At 39.6% G+C, this 23,046-nt stretch overlaps 1 protein-coding gene across 1 annotated transcript in view; it reads left to right on the top strand.

The window, feature by feature from the left end:
- LOC122792978 (arf-GAP with GTPase, ANK repeat and PH domain-containing protein 1-like) overlaps window positions 1–23,046 on the top strand; it is a 2,685,441-nt gene that overhangs the window by 1,081,497 nt on the left and 1,580,898 nt on the right. Inside the window, exon 8 of the mRNA XM_044060583.1 lies at window positions 12,126–12,253. Within this exon, the coding sequence (XP_043916518.1) occupies window positions 12,126–12,253 (128 nt within the window). The remainder of the gene's footprint in view (window positions 1–12,125; window positions 12,254–23,046) is intronic.

The raw sequence follows: 23,046 nt of genomic DNA on the forward strand, positions 1-23,046 counted from the left end.
ATGGAGGACAAAGCTAAGTCTATGCAAACTGTTAAAGATTTTTGCAGGTGCAGCCACCGGGTTTAGTAGAAATTGGCCTGCTAAGGGGTGGACATATCCTGCTTATGATTCCCAGTCTAGGGGTAGGTCTAGGCGTGGTAGGGGCAGGGCTCAGGGTTCTTTTAGGCCTAGAACAGGGAGTTCACCTGCTCAGACTTCTGGTGAGGGCAGGGTCAGTCCTTTAACAGACCCAATGACCTGTCTTTTCAGCTGCCAGTAGATTCTCGCCTGGCAGCTCCTTTGGGAGGAAGACTGTCTCTTTTCAAAGAAAATTGGGATTTAATTACTCAAGACAAATGGGTGTTGGATATCATTCACCACGGTTACAGATTTTATTTCCATACAACGCCCCTTTCTAAGGCATGCCAGACGTTCCTCCTCCACAACGAAAAGAGGCTCACAAGCAAGTTTCTCAGTTACTCCAGATAGGGGCCATTCAGCCAATCCCTGTATCAGAAAGGGGCCTAGGATTTTATTCTCGCCTGTTCCTAGTACCAAAGAAGGGGAACACGTGGAGACCAATTTTGGATTTATCTCTCCTCAACACTTTTCTGGACATTCCCAAGTTCAAGATGTTGACGTTACAACAGCTTTTACCTCTGCTGGGCAAAGATCACTGGATCGTAACTTTAGATCTCAAGGAAGCTTACCTTCATGTGCCTATAAGGCTAAGTTGCAGGAAGTATCTGCGGTTTCGAGCTGGAAATTCTCATTATCAGTTCTCTGCATTGCCCTTTGGCTTATCTACTGTATTCACAAAGGTTCTGGCTCCAGTGGTAGCTTACTTCAGGCTTCAAGGAATTCAAATCTATCCTTACTTGGGCGACTGCCTGATTCTGGCTCAAGAAAAGGAAGACCTGCTACAGCATCTGGTATATGTCATAGCAGTGCTAAGATGCCTAGGTATTCTGTGACGAAATAAAGTCCAGTCTAGTACCCTCTCAAGACATGTGCTTTCTGGGTGTGAGACTGAATACAGCAGCCCAGATGGCCTTTTTAACCCCGGACAAACAAAAGAGTCTATCACTTTACTTCCATCAACTATCTCATCAGTCCGTGCTGACTGCAAGGACAGTCCTTCAAGCATTAGGGTTCATGGCATCTTGTATTCTGGTGCTTCCCAATGCCAAACTGCATATGAGGAAGCTACAATGGTATCTCAAAATGTATGGACACAGCACTGCCAGGATTTGGACACTGTCATTCAAATAATACCTTGCCTTCAAAAGAATTTTGTGGTGGGCTCAGGAATGTCACCTAAACAAGGGACTCTCTGTGACCCAGTCAGATTTTAACGACAGATGCCTCGGACATTGCTTGGGAGCTCATCTAAATGGAAAGTGGATACAAGACAAGTGGCCTGCCAGACTACAGCATCTACATATCAACATGAAGGAGATGTTAGCAGTCCAGTTTGCATTAATGGCTTTCAAGGAGTTACTTCTTCCAGGGCAGGTGTTGATTCTAACAGACAACACAACTGTCATGTGGTACATCAACAAGCAAGGGGAACACATTCTTATCCTCTATGCAGGCAAGCAATGATTTTATGGGAGACTGCGCTAAGCTTGCAACTAACTCTTCAGGCAAGGTTTCTGCCGGAGCACAGAACTCCTTAGCAGATGTGTTAAGCAGACAAATCATGGATCCCGTGGAAACTGGATCTTCATGTATTTCAAAATTGTCAGTGTCATGGGGAACTCCAGACATAGATCTGTTCGCTTCTCCACTAAACCACCAGCTGCCACAGTATTGCACAAAGGGGTTTCATCACACAGCTTGGAAAGTGGATGCTCTGTCTTTCAGTTGGAAAAACCTTCATGTGTATGCCTTTCCTCCTCTGCCTCTTCTTCCAAAGGTACTATTAAAGGTCAGACAAGACAGGCCAAGGATGATTTTGATAGCTCCAGATTGGCCTCGGCAACACTGGTACCCACTACTACGGAGTCTGGTAAGGAAGCCTCCATGGCCTTTACCTCTGATTCCTCATCTGTTATCTCAGAAGGATGGTCATCTGCTCAATGTCAAGCTTCACTCTCTTCATCTAACAGCCTGGCATATTCTGTGTTGAAACACAGCAGGTCTCAACTTCCTCAACAAGTTTTAAATGTGATTATGGAAGCTAGAAGACCTAGTACAAGGAAAGTGTACGAGAAAAATGGAAGAGATTTTTATTTTGGAGTACAGCAAAGAATTTGCAGGTTTCTGAGCCTAATTTGAGTGTGGCTCTTCAATATCTTACTGAGTTATTGGACAAAGGTTTGTCCTTCTCTTCCATTAAGATTCATGCTGCAGCAATTTCAGCTCATTATGATTGTGACCCACCATTGTTTTCGCATCCTTTGTTCAAGCAGTTTCTTAGAGGGGCAAAGAATATAAGACCCCGAGCTCCTACTCCTGCTTGGGATCTCAATTTTGTGTTGGAAAAACTTACTCTACAACCTTTTGAGCCTGCGGCTACTGCTGAATTGAAATACTTGTCATGGAAGACTGCTTTTCTGTTGGCTATTACTTCTGCAAGAAGGGTGTCTGAGTTGCAGGCCCTTATGGCAGTAGAGCCATTTTGATTTTCCATAAGGATAGGGTATCATTACGCTAATCCTTCCTTTATGCCTAAGGTGGTTTCTAGTGTGGCTTTAAACCAAACTATTCATTTGCCTACTTTTATGCAGACCCCCAAAATAAAGGGGAAAAGATTTTGCACACTTTAGATGTACACAGGCAATTGCGTTATTATTTAAGCAGGACTAAGGATTTCAGGCAGTCTCAGCAGTTGCTTGTCTCCTTTGCTTTGAGTTGGGCAAGCCTGTGTCAAAACAAACTATTTCTAGGTGGATTGGCTTTTGCATTGCATTTTGTTATTCCCATCATGGCAAGGAGATTCCAGCTGGGATTAGGCCTCATTCCACTAGGGCTACTGCCACTTCAACAGCATTTCTAAGGGGGTGGCAACTAAGGATATTTTGGAAGCAGCTACTTGGAGTTCAGTGCATACTTTCTCTAAGCATTATCACCTTCCTATCTACTCTAAGTCTAGGGCTGGTTTTGCCACAGCTGTTTTGCAAGGCATGTTGTCAGCTCCTGCTTCTTTATGATTTGCCAGCCTCCCTTACCTCTGCTTTGGGATTCTAGACTGCAGCAATGGGGAACGAAGAACATAGTACAGTTTTGTACCTACCATAAATGTAGATGTTCGAGGATCCCCCATTCTGCAGTCAATGCCCTCCTTCCCTCTGTGTTTAGGGGTGGTTGTGTAGGTGAGGTTACATGCTTATATTTGTTGTATATATTCTTGTATATATTGTACATATTTTTGGTGCAGGTATTTTGGGCCTTGTTTTTTTAGGGTCTTCTGACATCTGGGGCAAGAAAAGACGGTCATGCGCATTAGTACCCTGGCGTGCTGGGCGTCGGTCTAATGCGCCTGACCGGCGTCAGCCTTCTATCTGGGTATTCGGGCCGACTGGATGCGGACTATACCCAATAGTAAGGACTGCAGCAATGGGGATCCTCGAACATCTACATTTATGGTAGGTACAAAACTGTACTTTTTAACCAGAGAACGCTCTTGGAGTGCAAAAACATGCTTATTCTGAAGGGGTTGTTAAAAACCCTATTTTCACCCTCTTTGGCTCCGAAATCTTCTTTGGAACCAAAGCAGAAAGTAGCTAGTGTTGGCTCCAACTGAACCATCGTACGAGACAGGGCAAATCCATGACTTTCTCAGAGCAGTCAGAACCTACAGCTCTGAAGTCTACTTTATCTAAGTCTTCAGCTACAAACACAACTTTGACAACTACATTTAGATATCGGAGCCAATCTCCTTCCTTGGAGACCATCACTTCTCAGCTTCCTTCACCTTTCTCAACAAGGTCAAGATCCCCTACACTGTCCACCTGGTTGAAAGGGAGTCTCTCCGATGAAGATGTGGACAGGGTGCTGCAAAGGCTACTGAGCTCCAAGAGCATTCTCTGGTTAAACCCATGGCAAACTGATTTTGGATCCAACACCACAGGCATCGGATAAGACACAGTCTTTCCCCTTGGCACCTGCTCCTCCTCCGATCCATCCTTTGGTTTTGGAGCTTAAAGATTCTGACATCCAGCTATCATCTCTATCAGATCCAAAACCTGTAGGTTCTTCAGATCAGAAAACTGCCCTGAGTGTTTCCACCAAGTCAAGCAGGGAACCTCTGGGAGCCGATACTCTCCGTTCAGGTCCGCAGAGCAAATTTGGATCTCTCCTGTTCTGACCCTGCCTCTGGGGGATTCAGCATGGGTGATTTCATCTCCTACCTCTGCTTTGGAGCTTCTGTCTTCTGCACCAGAGATGCCATTGGCTCCGACAACCTTTTTGTTGGATCCAGGGTGTTCTTTGGACCAGGGGCAGACAGCTTTTGAAGTCACGAGGAGCATGCTGACTTCTTCCTAGTCTCACTACAATCCCCCTCAGATCTTCTTCCCAGTGCTGTGCAGGTGTGCATCTTGACTCCCCAGAGGAGTCTATCACTTTGGACGCCACTCTCAATGAAGTAGAAGGGTCCCCACGGTCACCTCCTGAAGATGTCTCTTTTGGAGACATCCTAGAAATTTTGAAGCAGAGGAGTGACTGGCCTCCACAACCCATTTGACTGAGGAGTGGGTGTACCTGAAGGCTTTTGGGACTCGCCCTTCAACCTCTTGGGTGACCCCTACTTCCGATGAGCTTATTGAGTTAATCTATCAGAAGGTTTGAGAGACCCCAGACTCTATAGAACCTACTCCTAGGAGGCCAAATAAATACATCACAGCCCCAAAAGACAAACCATTTCTGCCAAAGGGTGTAGCAGTGGATGCCATGGTCAGCCACCAAAAAAGATATGTCCGAGACCATTTCCTCTATCAGTCCTCCTTACAAAGATTCCAGGACCATGGTTAGGTACAGGAAGCACATCTTTTCATCAGTGACCTTTTCCTTGCAGTCGCTGAACTACCTCATCCACTTTACAAGACCACAGAGAAATCTGTTAAAGGAACTCACAGAATCCCTCCAAGGAGCTTTAGCTGATGAGGAGGCAGATAAAGTCAACGCTCACCTCCCCACCTTTAATTCTGTCTTCATCTTGTCCATGAGACTTGTATCGTATGCAGCAGATGGAGCAAGTAGATCGGTGGGTTCAGGCATTTCTCTCAGGAGACAGGCCTGGATGCGCCTCTGCGATTTCACGGAGCATTTCAAGTCTTCCTTCATGGACATCCCATTTGATGGCTCCTTTCGTTTTGGGCCTAAAGTTAAAGAGATGCTCACCAGGTGTGAACAGGAGGGGAAGAACTTATCTGCCCTTGGAGTGCATTTTTTCACACCTACCAGACCCTTTCCTAAAGGTCAGAGAGGTAGTGGGAAAATATGGTTCAGAAAATCACAAAGATCTTTCCAAGACACACAAGGTGAAAGTTCCCCTAGAGGCAGAGGGGGCAACAATAATGGAAGATGCCACCCTCATGGCAGGGGAGACCTGCATTCTTTGGCAAACCCTTCTAGTGCTCCTGAAGGAGTGCCCGATTGCTCACCTCTAGAGGCAGTCGGGGGTCGATTGTCCCTGCACTGCAAAACCTGGCAAAAGCTAACAAGAAACAAATTGGTGCAGGACATAATATCCAGAGGATATGTCATTTCCTTCTTTCCCACTCCCACAAACAAATCAGTTCCAGACATTCCACCCAGTCAGAAGGAACAAGCAACATTAGAAATCCAAAAGTTGCTAAGAAAAAGAGTCATCCAAGAAGTCCCTGCAGACCAGACAGGATCTAGAACTTGCTTAAGATTCTTTTTAGTTCCAAAGAAAACATGAGACTGGAGAACCATTTTGGACCTCAGCAATCTGAACATATCTGTAAAAAAGACCAAGTTCCAGATGGTGACACTGCAGTCGATACTTCCATTACTAGGAAAAGGCAGTTGGATGTGCTCTGTAGACCTTCAGGATTCGTACTACCACATCAAAATGGAAAGACAATCCAGAAGGTACCTGTGCTTCTGTCTAGGAGCCAGTCAGTTCTAGTTTTGAGTTCTGCCCTTTGGACTCACTACAGCCCCCAGAGTGTTCACCAAGTGTATGGCAGTAGTGGCAACTCACCTGAGATTCTAGGATTCCAGATGTTTCCATATCTGGATGACTGGCTCATAACTGCTCCAACCAGGCATCCTCTGCTACAAACCAAGGACTATACCCTTCAACTCTTTTCCTCCCTAAGTATTACCGTAAACTATGCAAAATCTGATCTAGAGCCATGTCAGAACTTAAACTTCATTGGAGCATAGTTAAACAGAACCACAATTGTAGCAAGACTTCCAAGAGACAGACTAGATAATCTTCCTCATCATGTAAGATTATTAATTAGGAAGATGTGACCATCCACAAGACTGGTTCTTCAGGTACTATGTGACAATTGTTCTCATTCCTTTAGCTCTCCTTCATATGAGAATACTTCAGTGGTTACTTTTTACACAATGGTCAATCTTGGAACTTCCAATGTCACACACAGACTTGATAACCAACTCCTGTAAAAAGGATTTCCAATGGTGGATTCACTCCCCATTAATACCTCAAGGCTGTCCCTTCATCCTCCCTCAACTTCAACCACAGTGACCACGGACGCTTCCCATATAGGGTGGGGGGGACATTATCTAGGGAAGACAGTCCAAGGCATCTGGCAGGAATATGAGGCTCAATTGCACATAAACATCCTGGACGGTGCTTTTAGCATTGCAAGCATTTGAAGACATTCTCCTTCTAGGAACAATAGCAATCCAATCGGACAATACGTTTGTAGAATCGTACATAAAACAAACAGGGAGGAACCAGATCTTACCCCCTTTGTCAAGAAGCTGTGAGAGTCTGGCAATGGGCTACCACCTCCAACCATTTCCTGATAGCAATGCACATCCCAGGGAAATCCAAGGTGATTGTGGACAAAATTTTAGCAGAGCCATTTTATGGCTTCATGAGTTCATAAGTTCATAGGTAGGTACTAGGCTATCAGCCCAAAGGCCTAAGTAAGCCTAACCAGCAAGGTTCCCTAGCTTATGCCACCCAAGAAAGTTAATTTCCTGTACCCCTGTCGAGCAGAGCTACAGAAGTTATCCTGGGGTGTATTTCCTATTTCGCATCCACTCATCAAGATTTTTCTTGAAGAGTGCTAATAAGGAACATTGCTTGACATAGATGGGTGCTTGTTCTAGAGTATAGGAAGTCTCTGGGATAGGAGTCTATCCCTCCAGCATGTCCTGTTTAATGTGGTGGCAAGGTTTAGGTCCCTAGAGCTTGTAGCTCGGAGGGATTGGGATTTTTTAGGGGTAGCATGTCCTACAGCTCTGGATTAAACATAGCTTTGTATGTTAGGCAGAGATATCCTCAGAGTAGGCGATATGCTACAGAGTAAAGCTGGAGTTTTTTGAGATGGTCAGTGTAGGGCATCTGTTTGAGGCCAGTAATCCTCTTTGTGAGGTACTTCTGTGGCCTTTCCAGCTGCTGCAGATGTCTTGTGAAGTTCATTCCAAAAGGGGCATTGTACTCTGTAATGGGGCTAAAGAGTGCCGAGTAGAGGGGAACAATGACCTCTTTTTTTTTTTCTGGATGAGAACCCTTTTATGATGAGGTGTGCCACACAGAAAGATTTCCTGACTACTGTGGCAATGTGATCATCAAAGGAGATACTACTGTCCACCCAGGTCCCAAGGTCTCGTATCACACATTTGGCGTTAAGTAGACTGCTGTTTATGTGGTAGTTCATTGGTACAGAGTTTTTATCAAAGGGGAGGACAATGCACTTTTTGGCATTGAGTTTGAGGCCATGCCTCACACTCAATGCCAAAAAGTGCATTGGTATTGAGTGTGAGGCCATGCCTCTCACACCAGGCATCTGTCTCAGTGAGGCCCTTCTGTAGGATGTCCACATCATTTGGGGACTCCACTATGGCTCCTAGTTTGCAGTCATCTGTGAACTTGGTTAGCTAGAGGCATTCTGTGTTAACCTGTACTTCAGAGAAGTAGATACCAAACAGGAGAGGTCCCAGGACTGAACCTTGTCACTGGTTTGAAGTCAGATTTGGACTCTGCAACTTTTATAGTGTGGGTTCTGTCAGTGAGCCAGTTGGCAACCCATCTTGTGACGTCGGGATTTATACCTAGTTTAGTGAGTTTAGCTATAATTCCAGAATGGGGGATGGTCCGTCAACAAGAAGGTAACAGAACAGATCTTCCGGAAATGAAGCCAGCCTTGCTGCGATCTCTTCATATCACCCACCAATGCCAAATGTAGCAAGTACTTTGCCCTGATCCCCCCAGTGGGGGAATCACCAAGGGATGCATTTGTTCACCACGTGTTTACGATTGGCCTCTGGGACTATTTTATGCCTTTCCTCCAATCCCTCTGATACCCAAGTTTTTGCAGAAAGCAAGTTTGTTGGAGACGGCAATAATCCTAATTGCTCCCTATTGGCCTTGTCAAAGCTGGTTTCCCATTCTAAAGCCTCACCTTCAGGACAAACCATGAATTCTGGACCCTGCTCCAGACCTTCTGACTCACCTGTCAGGAATGGCTCATCCGAACCTGGACAGTATCAAACTAACAGCTTGGCTGCTCCAGTTCCTCTGATCAACAGGTTTCTGTCCCTTTCCTCTCCAGTCAAATATATTTTATTATCCTCCCGTAAAGCATCTACAAGAAAGTTGTGCCAAAGTAAATGGAGAAGATTTGTTACATGGGCCAGTAAGAATCAGATAGACCCTTTTCCTGCACCCATTCATTCTACTTTAGAATTTCTGACAAAACTTTTCAGTGAAGGAGCTGCTGCAACTATTAGGATTCAGTTAACAGCAATTTCCAATTTTCATATAGAAGAGAACAGTTCTGTAGTCATGTCACACAGACTTTGTAAAGCTTTTTTTGAAAGGAAGCACTGTGATAAAACACCCATATAAAATCCAACACCTCTTTGGGATTTGAATTTTATCTTATCTAACATTATCTATCCTCCCATTGAACCATCAGATACATGTGAGTTGAAGTACCTTTCCTGGAAAACACTATTTTGAGTGGCTCTTACTTCAGCCAGAAGAGTGTCTGAATTACAAGCTTTATCTGCTAAGCCCCCATACCTAGTCTTTCATAAGGACAGAGTTTCTTTATGCACTAACCCCTCATTTCTGTTGAAAGTTGTCTCAGAAAGTAACCTCAGTCTGTAGAGCTGCCAGTTTTCATTCCTAACTCCAGAATAGAGGTGAATATTCACTACATCTCCTAGATGTTCATAGACAGTTAAGTTTTTACTTACATAGAACTGAAATTAGAAAATCAGATCAACTCTTCATCTCTTATTCTGACATTAAGAAAGGTCTTCCAGTCACAAAAGTTACATTATCAAAATGGCTTACACTTTGTATATCTTACATTTATAATTCAAAGAGTAAAACACTTTCCGATAAGGTTAAAGCTCATCCCACAAGGTCTGTATCCGCGTATGTGGCCTTTCAAGCTAGATTACCACTGGATATCTGCGCTACAGCAACTTGGGCAAAACCTCATGCCTTTATTACTCATTACAAAGTGGATTTGGCCTCTAGGAGTAGGGCCTGTTTTGGTTCTGTGGTTCTGAGGAATATTCTCCCATGAGCCAACCAAGAGTCAGTTTGCTAGGGATGTAGTCCTGTCAGTGAGAATAAAGGCGAGATTCACAACATCACATGAAGAAGTTATGTACTTACCATAACATTCCATGTGTGCTGTCCATCTCATCCTTTATTCTCACAATCCTCCCTCCATACCCCCCTGCCTATACTTCTGGGAGACCAAGTGGCATAACTTGGGTTCTACAGATACATATAGCCTCAGACTTTATACTCTGGTGTATATTTTAATATGTATAGATCTATTTTTATATATACATAACATTTCTGTCTTACCTTTGTAAGAATACTTGGGGCAAACAAGATCTAAGGAAGCTAGGGGGTTGCATTATGGGTAAAGAGGGATGCCCATGATCTTTGCTGAAGGCCTCAAGCTTTTAGAATGGCTGACACAGATCCAGTGGATTGGATCCAAACCATCATTGAGAATGAAGGACGAGATGGACAACACATATGGAACATTATGGTAAGTACATAACTTCTTTTTTTACCAGGAAAGTCCGACTGGGACAAAGCCCATTTTCAGTGGAGGCCCTGAGAGAAACACTCTTATTTCTAATCAGGCATCTGGAACCATCATGTTTGGCAACGCCAGCTTCAGTTACATGGGTGTTGAGTTGAGACTGGGGCTGACATTAAACCATTAAGGCTTGAAAGTGAGTGCTGTTGTAAATCAGAAGCAACATAGTAATAAAAATGTTTTCTCAGCTAAGGCTTCAAGGTCTAATCACCTGAGCATTCTTTATGAACTTATTCTTGCTGGTAGTATGGACAAACAGAGGTGACTGTGTATACCTCATCACAAATTGTCTGTAGTCTTCAGTGGAGGATCTGTGTAAAGTCCTGCAGCTTTTAATTCTTTTAAACATTTGTTAGTGTTTAGTTTTCATCCGAGGCATAAAATAGCCAAAATGCAGCTTTCAGGGTGACCTGTTTTGATTCTGTCCAGTACTAACCATTTTATGGCTTATTTTGCCTAGTCCAAGATACAATGTAATGTTTTCTTTTTCTTAGCAAGGAAAGTTGTGCAACTCTTGTTCACTTATGTAACTACGCACTGAGGGGAGGTGTTGAAAACAAATTTGGTACTAGAACAGATTGTGCTGCATATTCCTACAGCATAATGTGGTGACTAACAGTGTTCCACAGTGCCACTTTTCTGTTTGTGCTGTGTTACTATGAAAAGCAAATGGCAACATTTTTGTATAGCTTTTACTTCCTGTATTTGTAAGGAGAAAGCAGCATGCAATTCTTAGCTTTGCACACAAAGAGGAGATTGTGATATGAGCAGCCAGTGTATGCAAGCCTGTGATTAACCACATACAGGTGACATATTTGCAGTTATTCAAAAGAAGGCTAAAAACTAATTATTGGAATTGAGTGGCTAAGGAGACATATGTACAAGCTGGATGAAAGGTGAGTGAAGGAGAAAGAAAGTGGGAAGTAAGCGGGGAATGGAGCAGGTCTTAGGAGAAACTGTAAAAGATAAACCACTCGAGGCAAATTGGGAAGTTGGAAGAAAAGACTGTTAGAGAATGATGTATTATCTGATTTGTTACAGGTACAGATGCAGTGCTTTAAGAAGAGATGTGAAGGCAGTGAATGTAGTTTAAAATGTAATCACCTTGAATGCACTAGTGGGGGGAAGTTTTGCCAATTTGTGAAAGCTTGACAGAGGTCTAGTGAACTATTTCAGGTTACTACCAGTTTGTTGATATAATGTATTTATACTTTGTCACTTAATAATACTCCAGCTAAAATGGATGCAGAGAGGCCCCAGCTTTGTTGTATAGCGGAATAAAGCCCTGACTGTGACCCAAACAACCTAATGATTATTATTTTGAGAGTTGCACAAGCTGGAAAGGGGAGGGAGGGTGAGAGTGGCCAGCTTAAAATGACAGTCCCATTGAGGCGACAATTCTGATGTTGGCATCATGTGAGTCATTCCACTAGCTGAATCATGCTGGAATCTAAAAATGACCTAGAAGGAACAGCAAAAAGAAGAGCAGCGTGTAAAGGAAAACCAATGCAGCCAGCTTTTTTGTGTTTGCAGCAATTTGTTACTGCCAAATCTGGTAACGTCTGCTCTCAGAAGGCACTGTTTTCATTGCTGAAATTAACATTTTTTGTTGATTACTTCAACTAATTTCACAACTAAGAAAGCTTAAAATACTTGCATGTAGTAACAAAAGTAACACTTGTTTTAACAGATGTTTGTTGTTTCAGTTCTCCTTCACACCAGTTACTAAACGAGTTGTGTTTTTAATACGGTGTGTTACCTGCAGCAGCAGCATTTTTAATATTTCCTTTTGGAGCAGGAACCAGTGATACACTATTAGAAACTAGTGTTGGACTACAGAATCATTTGATAGTGCTGTGATGGCAGGACTAAGCACATTTTCACTGTTTTGTCTTTCAGTTGCCCAGAAGATTGTAGCAACAAGGAAAAAGCAACAGCTCTCCATTGGTCCATGCAAATCACTACCAAATTCTCCAAGCCACTCTTCTGTGTGCTCTGCACCAGTCACTACCGTACACATCAGCCAGGTAATGCAGTGATAGAAGATAATGGGTACTTGGTGTAAAATGCCATAAATCTGCAATCATTTTGCTGTGAATGAGTCTTACACAACATAGTTAGCTGTACTGTGTTATGCTGACACAGGTCACTTTTTTTGAAGTGTGTATCCTCTTGGCCTTTATAGGTTGGTGTTTCAGATACTGTTTTTCCTTGGGAGCAGTCTGTTAGATCAAGATCAATTTCATCAGGTAATAGTCCTTGTCGACATTCCTCCCTTTCTCCATAGTAGTGCAATCCTGAAATTAGGATATATCAGGAGAGACAGAGAGTTTGGGGACAGGGAGACCCCCCCCCCAGGACCTTTGTGTTATACCACTTTGAAGGGAGCATTTTGAAAAGCTGACCTACTCTGCTAAATTGCTGTTGACAAAATGGACCTAATCCCATTTTCTTATCCTTTTAATGGAAGTGACATTGGTACAAGAATTTCTAGACCTGTCACTATGTTGTAGGGTACATTTTTCAGCATTTTTCTTGTGTTATGATTTCTTGTGCTGTTGGCCGTGGAAGATGCACTTTGCAGCAGTATACTGTACCCCATTCCTCTTTTCGACTCTGAATGCATTTACTAGCTCAAGCCCTTTAGATAAAATCTGTCAGACTGAGTGGGCAACCTGTCAAGCATTTCCCCATAGCTAATATACCCAAGTCTATGATTATTAAAGTTTTTATAACTCATATTAGTTTCTTTGGGTTGCGTGCTCATTCTGTCAGACTTAACCAAATAGATTTTGATGTGTTTAGCACTGGGACACTGAATGATGCCTGTCTGCTGCATCGTATTTCACATAACAGCTGCACCCAGCCTTTATGTGCTTGGATTTAATTTGATTCTCATTTTGTAGGAGCAAACACCTCTAGACATGATTGGCTTATGGTGCTCCAATTAATAGCAGAAGTGGTAGAAGCTGGATAGTAGTTGTTGCACCCCCCCTCCTGTAGTATAAAATATGATGATGATATCTTGGTAGAAGTGTTTTTTTTGTTTATCCAAAACAGAATTTGTATGATCAGAACGTATGCTGTCTGCTTTCTTTTTGATTTTGTTTTATGCATTAAAATAAAGTCCTGCATCCTAAAACATGTATCTGAAGCAGGACCTCCAAGGGTAGATGAGAGCACATCTGCTTTAGTACAGGACATGGCTGTAGTAATGAAATGTAAACCTCTAATGAATTTGTACCTAATGTTTAAACAGGCCATTGCACATAATGAAACTGGGACTGTTGTTTTTCTGAAATTACAGTACACCACTGCACGATGAAAGTGCATTTACATAGTGTTGTTTTAGTGCACTCGTGAAATAAAACTTGGAAAAAGTTTTTAAAAAATTAATCTTTATGGGAACTTTACTAACCACACATATGTATATTAAAAACATATATAGCTGAAAGGTTCATGACTCCTGTTTTACTCTAACAGTTGGGAACGAAGATCCCTTACAGTAGGCATTCCAGAAGAGGTCCCTTTTACATGCCTGTATGTCTTGCGTTTATACACTGTAACAGAAAAGATTTTGAAGGTTGTGAAGGATGATGAATATATTTTTTAATGCTTCTGCTGAAGTGCTCTTCCTTTGGGATGGCCTTTAGAATGATCAGGGTAGCTCTGAACTGGAACAAGCTACTACAGTGGTAGCCTTCTGTAGTTAAACTTAACTATTATTTAAATATAGTAAATAAAAAGAATGCATGGAAGCAGCAACCAAAGCTGAAATGTTTATTGAGTGCTTTCGTCAACAATTTTACTTGACTTCATAAGAATATATAATTTTCTCATATAAATAAACTTCTTATAAAGCCAGGCCAACTCATTTGCATGTCAAACAATCATGCAATCAATTAATTAAAGACATCATACTTTTTAAAGCAGCAGCACTATGTACATCAGTAATACTTTCCATATAAATGGTAAAATTAAAAATTAAAAAATACATGAAAATAAAAAATGTATGTGTGTTTATAAACATGAAAAATTAATTAACCCACTAAAAACAATCCTATTCATACTTCATGAAACAACATCAATTTATAAATCAGAAATAAAATGCACCACAACATACGTAATGTTAAACATGGAACTCTACCTTCAATTTTAAATAACTTGTAAGGAATATAACCTCGTTTAACCCTGGTGGACTAGTGGCGTTAACTCTAAGTTGCCACATAAGTTCCTTGTACTCTAAGAACAAATCACTATGACCACCTTTCTCATTGGGTTCAAATTGTTCAAGTACTGTAAACTTAAATCTGTGGTAGAGAAAACTATTAAGATGTTTAACAAGGGCATTGTTGATGCTACCTTTGTTAATGTCATAAATATACTGGTATATACATAACCTAAATATGAAGTCGCAGTTGTGCAGCGGTAGCGTTAATGCCTCACAGCAAGAGGTTCTCCCGTTCGATTCTTGGCTGGAGCGCCTTCTGTGTAGAGTCTGCATGTCCTCCCTGCGGTCAAGTGGTGTTCGAAAGACATGTGTGAATGGGCATGCCTTTGTTGAAGGTTGGGTGTTGGGCTGGCACCTCGGCGCCGTAAAAATCTACTGCCAATCATTAGTAGACCGGAGTTCCGCTGTGTCGACCCCTAATCGGGAAAAAGCCGAATGAAGAACAACATACATAACCTAAATGTATTCTTAGTTTTGCCTATGTAGTATCTGTCACATACTTGGCACATCGCAGCATAAACCACATTCTTGGTCTCACAATTACATTTGTAATTATATCTAACTGTACCATATTGGGAAATAATAACGCTATTCCCTTCTAAAATGTATCTACATTGCGAACAATGTCCGCATTTTTTCATCTGTCCTTTATTCTAGTATTTCTGACCCTCTTTGTTTTGTTCCAGTACATTTTTGATACAAGTGTCCTTTTTGTATACCACATTCGGCTTTTCCCCTAACTTACTCCCCACTTGATCATCATTTCTTAAAATAAACCAGTTCTTGATCAAGATGTCTTTAATACACGAAAACTGGGAGTTGTAAGTCATAATCAGTGCATTTTTGTATGCATCTCTATTACTCTCAATGCAACAAGTAGTAGTATTAGTTACTGGCATACCTGCCTCTTCCTCCACACCTAAGCCTAACAGTGGATGAAAATGACCAGACCTTCTCTTTTATGTAACCTCCTCTAAAATAGGGGTAATAAACTCTTCCAGATACCCTCTTCTCAATAACATACCCTTTAACAAATCCCTTTCTTTATAGAACATATCCAGATCACTAACCATATGGGCCAACCGTACCCTTTGTCCTTTATCATTGACCTTTTTCGGTGCAAAGGATGGCCACTTTCAAAATGTAAAAGGGTGTTCGAGTATGTGGATTTCCTGTATGGGTCTAGGACTCTTGCACAAATGTACTTTTTACCGAATCTCGAATGGGTGGGCATACTTACGCGAAAATGTTTTCACCAAAGCAGCATTTTTGCATAAGTATGCCTGTTGTGCCAGTCGTACTATGGTGCGGATAAGGGAAAATTCCCTTTTCCCCACTGTAGTGTGATCTCAGAGTGAGAATATTAAAATAGTGGGGGTGTGGGGGGCACAGCCCCCCACATGGGGGGTGCAGGGGGGGGCTTGCCCCCTGCGTAAAAGTAGATTTAATCTTTTTTTATTTATTTTTTTAACATACTTTAGAGAAAGTGCTTTTTCGGTGAAAGTGCTTTCATTAAAGTGTATTTGGTGATAGTGGTTTAGAACTGTTAAACTTTTGTTCAACAGTCCTAGATCCTCTTGTATATAGTGGAAACAAAATTCTTAGACACTCTGTCTTTACAAATCTGAATATCCAAATAACTAATGGTATCCGAATTTGTTTCCATGGTAAAATGCAAAAAGGATTTACTAGAGTTGACAAAATGAAAAAATTCATTCAACTGGTCCAAATTACCATCCCAAAAAATCAAGATGTTGTCCAGGTATCTCCCATAAAATTTACAAAATTTGTAACCTAAATATGGGAAAACCATGGACAACTCCCATTGTGCTGAGACTATATTTGCAAAAAATCGGGGTACACGCTGCCCCCATAGTGACCCCCGATGTTTGCCTAAACAGTTGACTATCAAAAATGATGTAATTGTTCTCCAATATTAACTCCATCACGGTCCTAAAGGTTAATATTCTAGAATGTGTATGGTGCGTGTGCCCACAAAGAAAGTCATAGAACAATTCAGTTCCTTCCTGATGTAGTATAACATTAGAGAGGTCCTTTATATCAATAGTCACTAATATAATATTGTCACCATATAGCTCCTGTTTAATCTTTCTCAAAAAAAATCCCATGAATCCTTAATAATATGTTGAAATTTTGTGAGACTAGTTTTAAGATGAAAATCCAGGAACGTAGCCATGAGCAAAGTTTTTGATACTTTTGCATCAACAATTGGTCTGAGAGGTGGGTTGGTGGTATCTTTGTGGATTTTAGGAATTCTAAATGTTGTTGAAATCCTAGGACTAGTCTGTAACAAAAAAATAAATTCAGTTCTTGAAATCTGGTCGTTCAAGAGTAAATCATTTAGTATTATATCAATATTCCTATAAGCTGCAATCTTGAAAAATACAAATTTTCTTTCAAGGAAAAATGCATGACAAATGAAGTAGATTTGTTAAAAGTTGCATCAACTTAAAAAATACTTGAACAGAATTGGTTAAAAGTTAAAACAAGTTGCATTGCATTTGCTTCCTTTTAGTAAATGTGTAGTATGACAAAATATGCATAATGGTTTATAACTGCATTTGCCACTGTAAAAATATATTGCAGTTTAGTGATTGAACTACATCTACATTCTAAATTGCACTGTTGCAACATCTGCTGCTTGAAGATTCTGGATAGGTCAAATGTTGATGGTGCCATATTTGGACAGTAGGTTGCTGAGATTACCTTGCTTCCGAGAGTATCTAGATATGGAAGCAGGACTGGTGTCTTCAGTAATTCATACTGAAGCCACAGGAGCTCCTTTTTGGTACTTCCAAGTAGAGGGACTGACAATTCATAAAGTATCAGGCAAAACTGAAATGTAGAAGCTGCAAGAGTTAGTGCTTTGCCTTGTAGAAGATGCTTTTGTTGAACAAACCTAATGATACTGCCAGTAATTACTCTACACATTCCATTTTTAGTATCTTTATTGAATTATCACTTAAGAAACATTAACTTTTTTTTCATTTACATACATTATATATATATATATATATATATATATATATATATATATTATATGTATGCATTTCTTTCTTTACTATAACTCTCATTTCAACATTACATAAATGGCTCAATTTCTGCCTTCCCTTAAACCTTACTCCTCCTATACCTGAATGTTATTTTATATGTATCGTTCCCACAAATTCCATTTATTTATATGAAATTTGCTCCTTCCCTTTTCTAAAGATCCAATTTCTATTTCTTTTATCTCTTTAACAGTATTCCAATGATTCAAATACAGATGATTTAGATTTTGATTTCCATTTTCTAGTAATTACTTTTTCTGGCAGCCATAAGAATTAAAATTAACAAAGCCTAACTATGTCTAGACAGTTCAGGTCTTTTGTTTCATACTCGAGTCATTTCTTTAGTTACTGTTTCTGACAGAGTATTCTGTAGGGCTTCTTTTTTTAAATCTGCCAGCTCATTACACTACCAAAAACATGTTACCAGAAAAACAAGAAAAAATAAACGCTACAAACTCAAAGACCAGGCTGCTGGAAAAAGTATCAAAAACTTATATTAACTTAGTGCTTTCTTCCGAAAGAATTCAGGGACTTCTTCAGAGTTGAACAGTAACATCCTCCTCCTTGTTAATATATTTGAACCTTCCAGTCAAAATCAACCATTCATTAAAAATGCAAAAGAGCTGTAAAAAGACTGATGAGGTAAAGAGCTATAATGTAACTTTTGTTCAACCACCATCAAAAGTACTTAAGAAATACATAAAAATTGGTTATTAAATATTAACCATTATAACACTATTATTTTACTTTTTTGGCATAAAAAACTCCTTAAATGCAACGTTCAATATAACTGTCCTTGAAATATACATGTGTATACATGTCTGTAGGGATAATGCTTACATCAGTAATCACAGATATAAATCTAAGAATGTATTTGTAAAAAAAATGTATGAATATAAAAATGTATCTAAAAAGATGAACACACAAATACTCGCATCATAAATTTGCTGCCTTTTTTTCAAAACACTTGAAATGGAAATATATCCATTCAAGCCTGGTTCTACACACACCTCTGTTGAGCCTTAACTGTCAATTTAATTAATTGTATTACAAAATAATTTTGTTTTCCCTACTCTTTAACATTCATTAACTCTGTAGTAAAAAAGTAAAAACCCCTTAAAGACATCACACTTGATAGGCATTGTTGGATTTCTGACTTAGTGTCATACAGCTATTCATAAATCCTGCCTTGAAATGGTTCTAAATGCACCACACTGGTAGAATCACAGTTCCAAGACCCTGGGCATCCAACACTTCTGTCAAATCCATCACCACTCATCATTCTCATACATACAGTATTTACATTTTCCACATTTTACCATCTACCTCTCTGTGTATTTAATTCAGTCTCTAACCTTGTTGCTTTCTGAATAGTCCTTAATATTTTTTCATTTACTGCAAACAGTCAGAGAAAAATCACCCAGATTACCTTTAAGCTCTTGGGTGAAAAAGTCAAGTTCTTAGATTTTTTGACAATCCTGTTGACCAAATGTGCTTCTCTGTTATAAGGTGTAACCATAGCCACATTTTTCCTTGGCATACCCTGTACTCTGCTTCTTTGTGTCATGGTGTTTGTTGATGGTGTGCCTAAAATAATGCTGAACTTGGTATTTCTTCCCCTAATGATTTCCTCATTTGGTTCATTTAATAAGCTACATGGGTAAAGCCTGTTTAAAAACATATGCATAACTTTGTCTAGCTCATCCATTTAACACATTATTGTCATTAATCAGCATGGCTAAGCGCACTATTTGTCTTTTGATTATGCTTTGGTTTTGATGATGGGTTGACAGCTATCAAAGTGTAAATAGGAATTTGAAATCATCTCCTTTTGCAAAATAGTGGATTTAAATTGCTGATTGTTTTGATCTTTCCCTATAGTAACATTCAAGTAGTCAGTCTTGTCAAAACTGTACTGATGAGTAAATGTTAAAGGCTTGAGGTGGTGTTCAAGTAATTAATAAAAAAAAGTTGTTTATTAGTAAAAGGTGTTTACCCAAAAAAAAAAACATTTTCCCAGTTGCATCTTTCTTCCTGATCAAACCTCCAAGATTTGTTGTCTACCAGAGGAAAAATTCTTTATAATCTGCTTGGGGTATAAAAATATCTGTGCAAGCATTTCCAAGCAAAAATCCTAAGCCTTCTGGACTTTGTTTCATACTTGAGGGACCGTGCATATGTCCTCCCATTGTACTAAACTGCTTTTTCAATTTCTCTTTCCAATCCTTTCTAACCTCCTCTTTGATTCTTATAGTTATCGTGCAGTGTTTTATATGCCCAACTAATTGTCTCCTTTTTCACAATAACTTCTGTTCTAGATTTGACTTAAAACTGTACTAGAGCAGGTCTTTTATACAAGATCCCACTACTTGATTATACTCTGATATCAGTCCCTGGTAGCAAAGGCAGTCTCCAATTGCAGTCCAAAATTCTTATTGACCTTATTCCATTTTATTTTCCCTGTCTAGTTATTTACTCCCAATAGCTTGATTCCTTTGCCAGTTTTTCCCAGTAAATTCCAACCCATACTTGCTGATTTTATGTACCCCTACTTGCAGTCATTCCTATTGGCAACATTTCCTTTTTGTATTCTAGTCTTGGCTTAGTTCTTATAATACTTTCTGCAACTGATTTTATGTGGTCATTATACTGCTTAAGGATCTGCATCCAAAATCACATACTCTCCTTATTTCCTTAACTCCCCCCACTTCATCTTCATCCCTTTACATTTTGAATTAGAACATGCTGCTTGCATTATGTTTACGAGCCGTAACCGTGTAGCTCTAAAATATCTTTTCAAATGAAATAATCCAAAACCATCTTATTCTATAGGGAAGCTTATCCAACATAACTCTTCCCTTCCTAGATAAATTCCTTCAACTCTTTATTAATTGGTCTCCACAACTTCTCCTCTGAATGATTAAAAGTATGCCTGACCTATGTATAAAATTAAAGGTACTAAAACAGTTTCACTGCTTGCATCTTACTATCCATATCCATAAACAAGAGCTTCCAGTTTTTAGTTTTTGTACTGTCTTTTGTTTAATCTGTTCCCACATATGCTTGGCTGCCATAAAAGAAGTCTTTTTAATCCATACACCTAAATACTTATTTTATCGTGTCCCTATAAATATGGGTATTGCTGAACCAATTATTGTGTGGGTACATAATTTACAGGTATAGCCTATGTTTTATCTTTACTGATTTTTTTATCCTGACAAAGACTTGAAACTGTCTCAAAATGTTCTACACCTCCAAAATGTCCTTTTCTAAATGTATCAAGTACAAAATAATATATGTAAAACCAACTTTTTTTGATTACAGTACCAATTATATCCTTGAATTTCCAGGCCACATGTTTTCTTTGCCAGTGGCTCTAAATATAAAGCAAATAACAAAGTGGAAAGAGGACACCCTTTACCACTTCCTCTGTTCAAACACAACGTATCAGAGAGGAACCCACCAACTTTATTTTATGCCTCTGATCCTTCAGATTATTCAGCCTAATTAACCCCGTTATTGTATCAGGGAATGCAGTTGCTTCCATTCCCCTACTTCTAAAATCACAGTTTACTCTGAATGTTTTCTCTGCATCAAATCCTGCCACCACCACTAGCCGTATTTTCTAACATTCTGCATACCTCTGGATCATCACTGTACAGTTAATTTAGTTGAATAATTGCCTCCCCTCCACAAAAGCACACAGATCCACATTTACCAGTTTTGGCAAAACATTTGCCATTCTTTTAGCTATGGTTTAAAATTGAAATTGTTCTATATGAAGCTTGTCTGATGGGTAACATAGCCATTGCAACTTTCTTCCAAGATAATAGTGTTTCCCGTTTTTAAAATACTATTAAACAAAATCTTGCAGATTATCACTTTCTTCCCTCTTGACTTCCAGACATCGTCGGGAATGCCATCTGTTCCTGGAATTCCCTACCCATTGATGATGCATCTCTGTTTTAATCTCATTTCTTCCTATCTTAACAAGTATTTGTTATGACTCATCTTCATCTAACCTTGGCATAATTAAGTCTTCCACAAATATGTCCATTTGAACTCTTGGTTTCCATATTACTCTGATTTGTACAAATGTTCATAAAATTTCCCAAATGCCTCTATTAACCACTATAGGATATCTGGCTATTTTTCTGGTCATAGGCTTCCAAAGTTTGGTGACCACCCTTTTTACTTTCTGTTGCCTGAGTTGTTGTGCTAAAAGTTTTTGTGCACTGAAATTATCAAAAAGTAGTTGCTTAAGAGCTGTCTTTCTAAACTCATGCATATTATCCAAATTCTCTCATATTTTCTCTTTAGCACTCTGCAGTTGCCCTTTTTATTGTTCTGTGAGATCCCCTTAATCTGCTGTACTTTAACCTTTGTCAGCCTCTCTAAATTATTCCTATTATTACCTAACCGTATCTCTTTCTTTTGTATTTCTACCAAATTTCTCAGCTCCGTTTTCATTTTTCCCCATTCACTAGCTCTCCCTTCTGAAGAAATTTCCTTCTCTTATACTAGCTCTCAAATAAATATCACTACCCATTCCTTGAATTCATCTATTTTATTGTCTTTGTGGGAAAGTGCCAGTGCCTCATTCTATTACTTCATTACTCTCTTTTATTTTAGTTTTTATTGGTGCACAACCTGTAATAGTTATTAGATATATGTAGAGACTTGCAATTAAATGTACATACTCGTGAAATATAAATTCAGTCCAGTCTAGCCCAGTTATTGTACCTTGGCAAATAATATGTAAATTCTGTTCTTTTTATTCTCTTCCATCACTGTTGGAGTCTCTCTAGCAGTCATTGTTATTACTCCCCCTTTCCTTTATCCCTGAATTTCTGTTGAACATCCATGCTGAAATCCTTTCTTTGTCAAATTTGCATACTCATTTTTTTCATGTTTGTTTCCTGCAGCGTTGTTGTTTGAACTCTACATTTCCTTAATGTAATATAATTCAATACTCTTTCCTTTTTGTCTGTAACTTTGTTAAAAATCTATTTTCCCCCATAATATACATGATAGTTTTTGAATGTGTATTCCCAGCTTTTCTCTTACTTGCACACACTTTTTGACAGGCTGATCTTTTATACTGTTTTTTCTCATCTCCATTTGAACCTATGTCACATTTTCAAGACTTTTTGCTTTAACGAAGACCCTCAAACAACAAAACAACAAAAAAAAAAAACATTTTTATAGTGCTGTTTCTTCACATCTCCATTTGAACCCGTGTCACATTTTCAAGACTTTTTGCTTTAATGAAGACCCTCAAACAACAAAAAAATAAAAACATCAAAAAACATTTTAAGAACACCACCATCCCCTATTAACTTAGAACAAACACACACAAAACAGTGTGCATTTTCAACAAATGAAGCTTAACCCTCCATTTAGGAACAGTTGCCCCTAATCAACAGCTGTACTCACATGCATTATCTAATCTAAAATTAAGGTTCTCATGCTGAAGCACATGTTACAGCCAGTGTTCCCACTCACACTGATTGCCGTC

The sequence above is a fragment of the Protopterus annectens genome, chromosome 2.part0 (assembly GCF_019279795.1).
Source record: "Protopterus annectens isolate FY-2018-M chromosome 2.part0, PAN1.0, whole genome shotgun sequence".
NCBI classification, from domain to species: Eukaryota; Metazoa; Chordata; order Ceratodontiformes; family Protopteridae; genus Protopterus; species Protopterus annectens.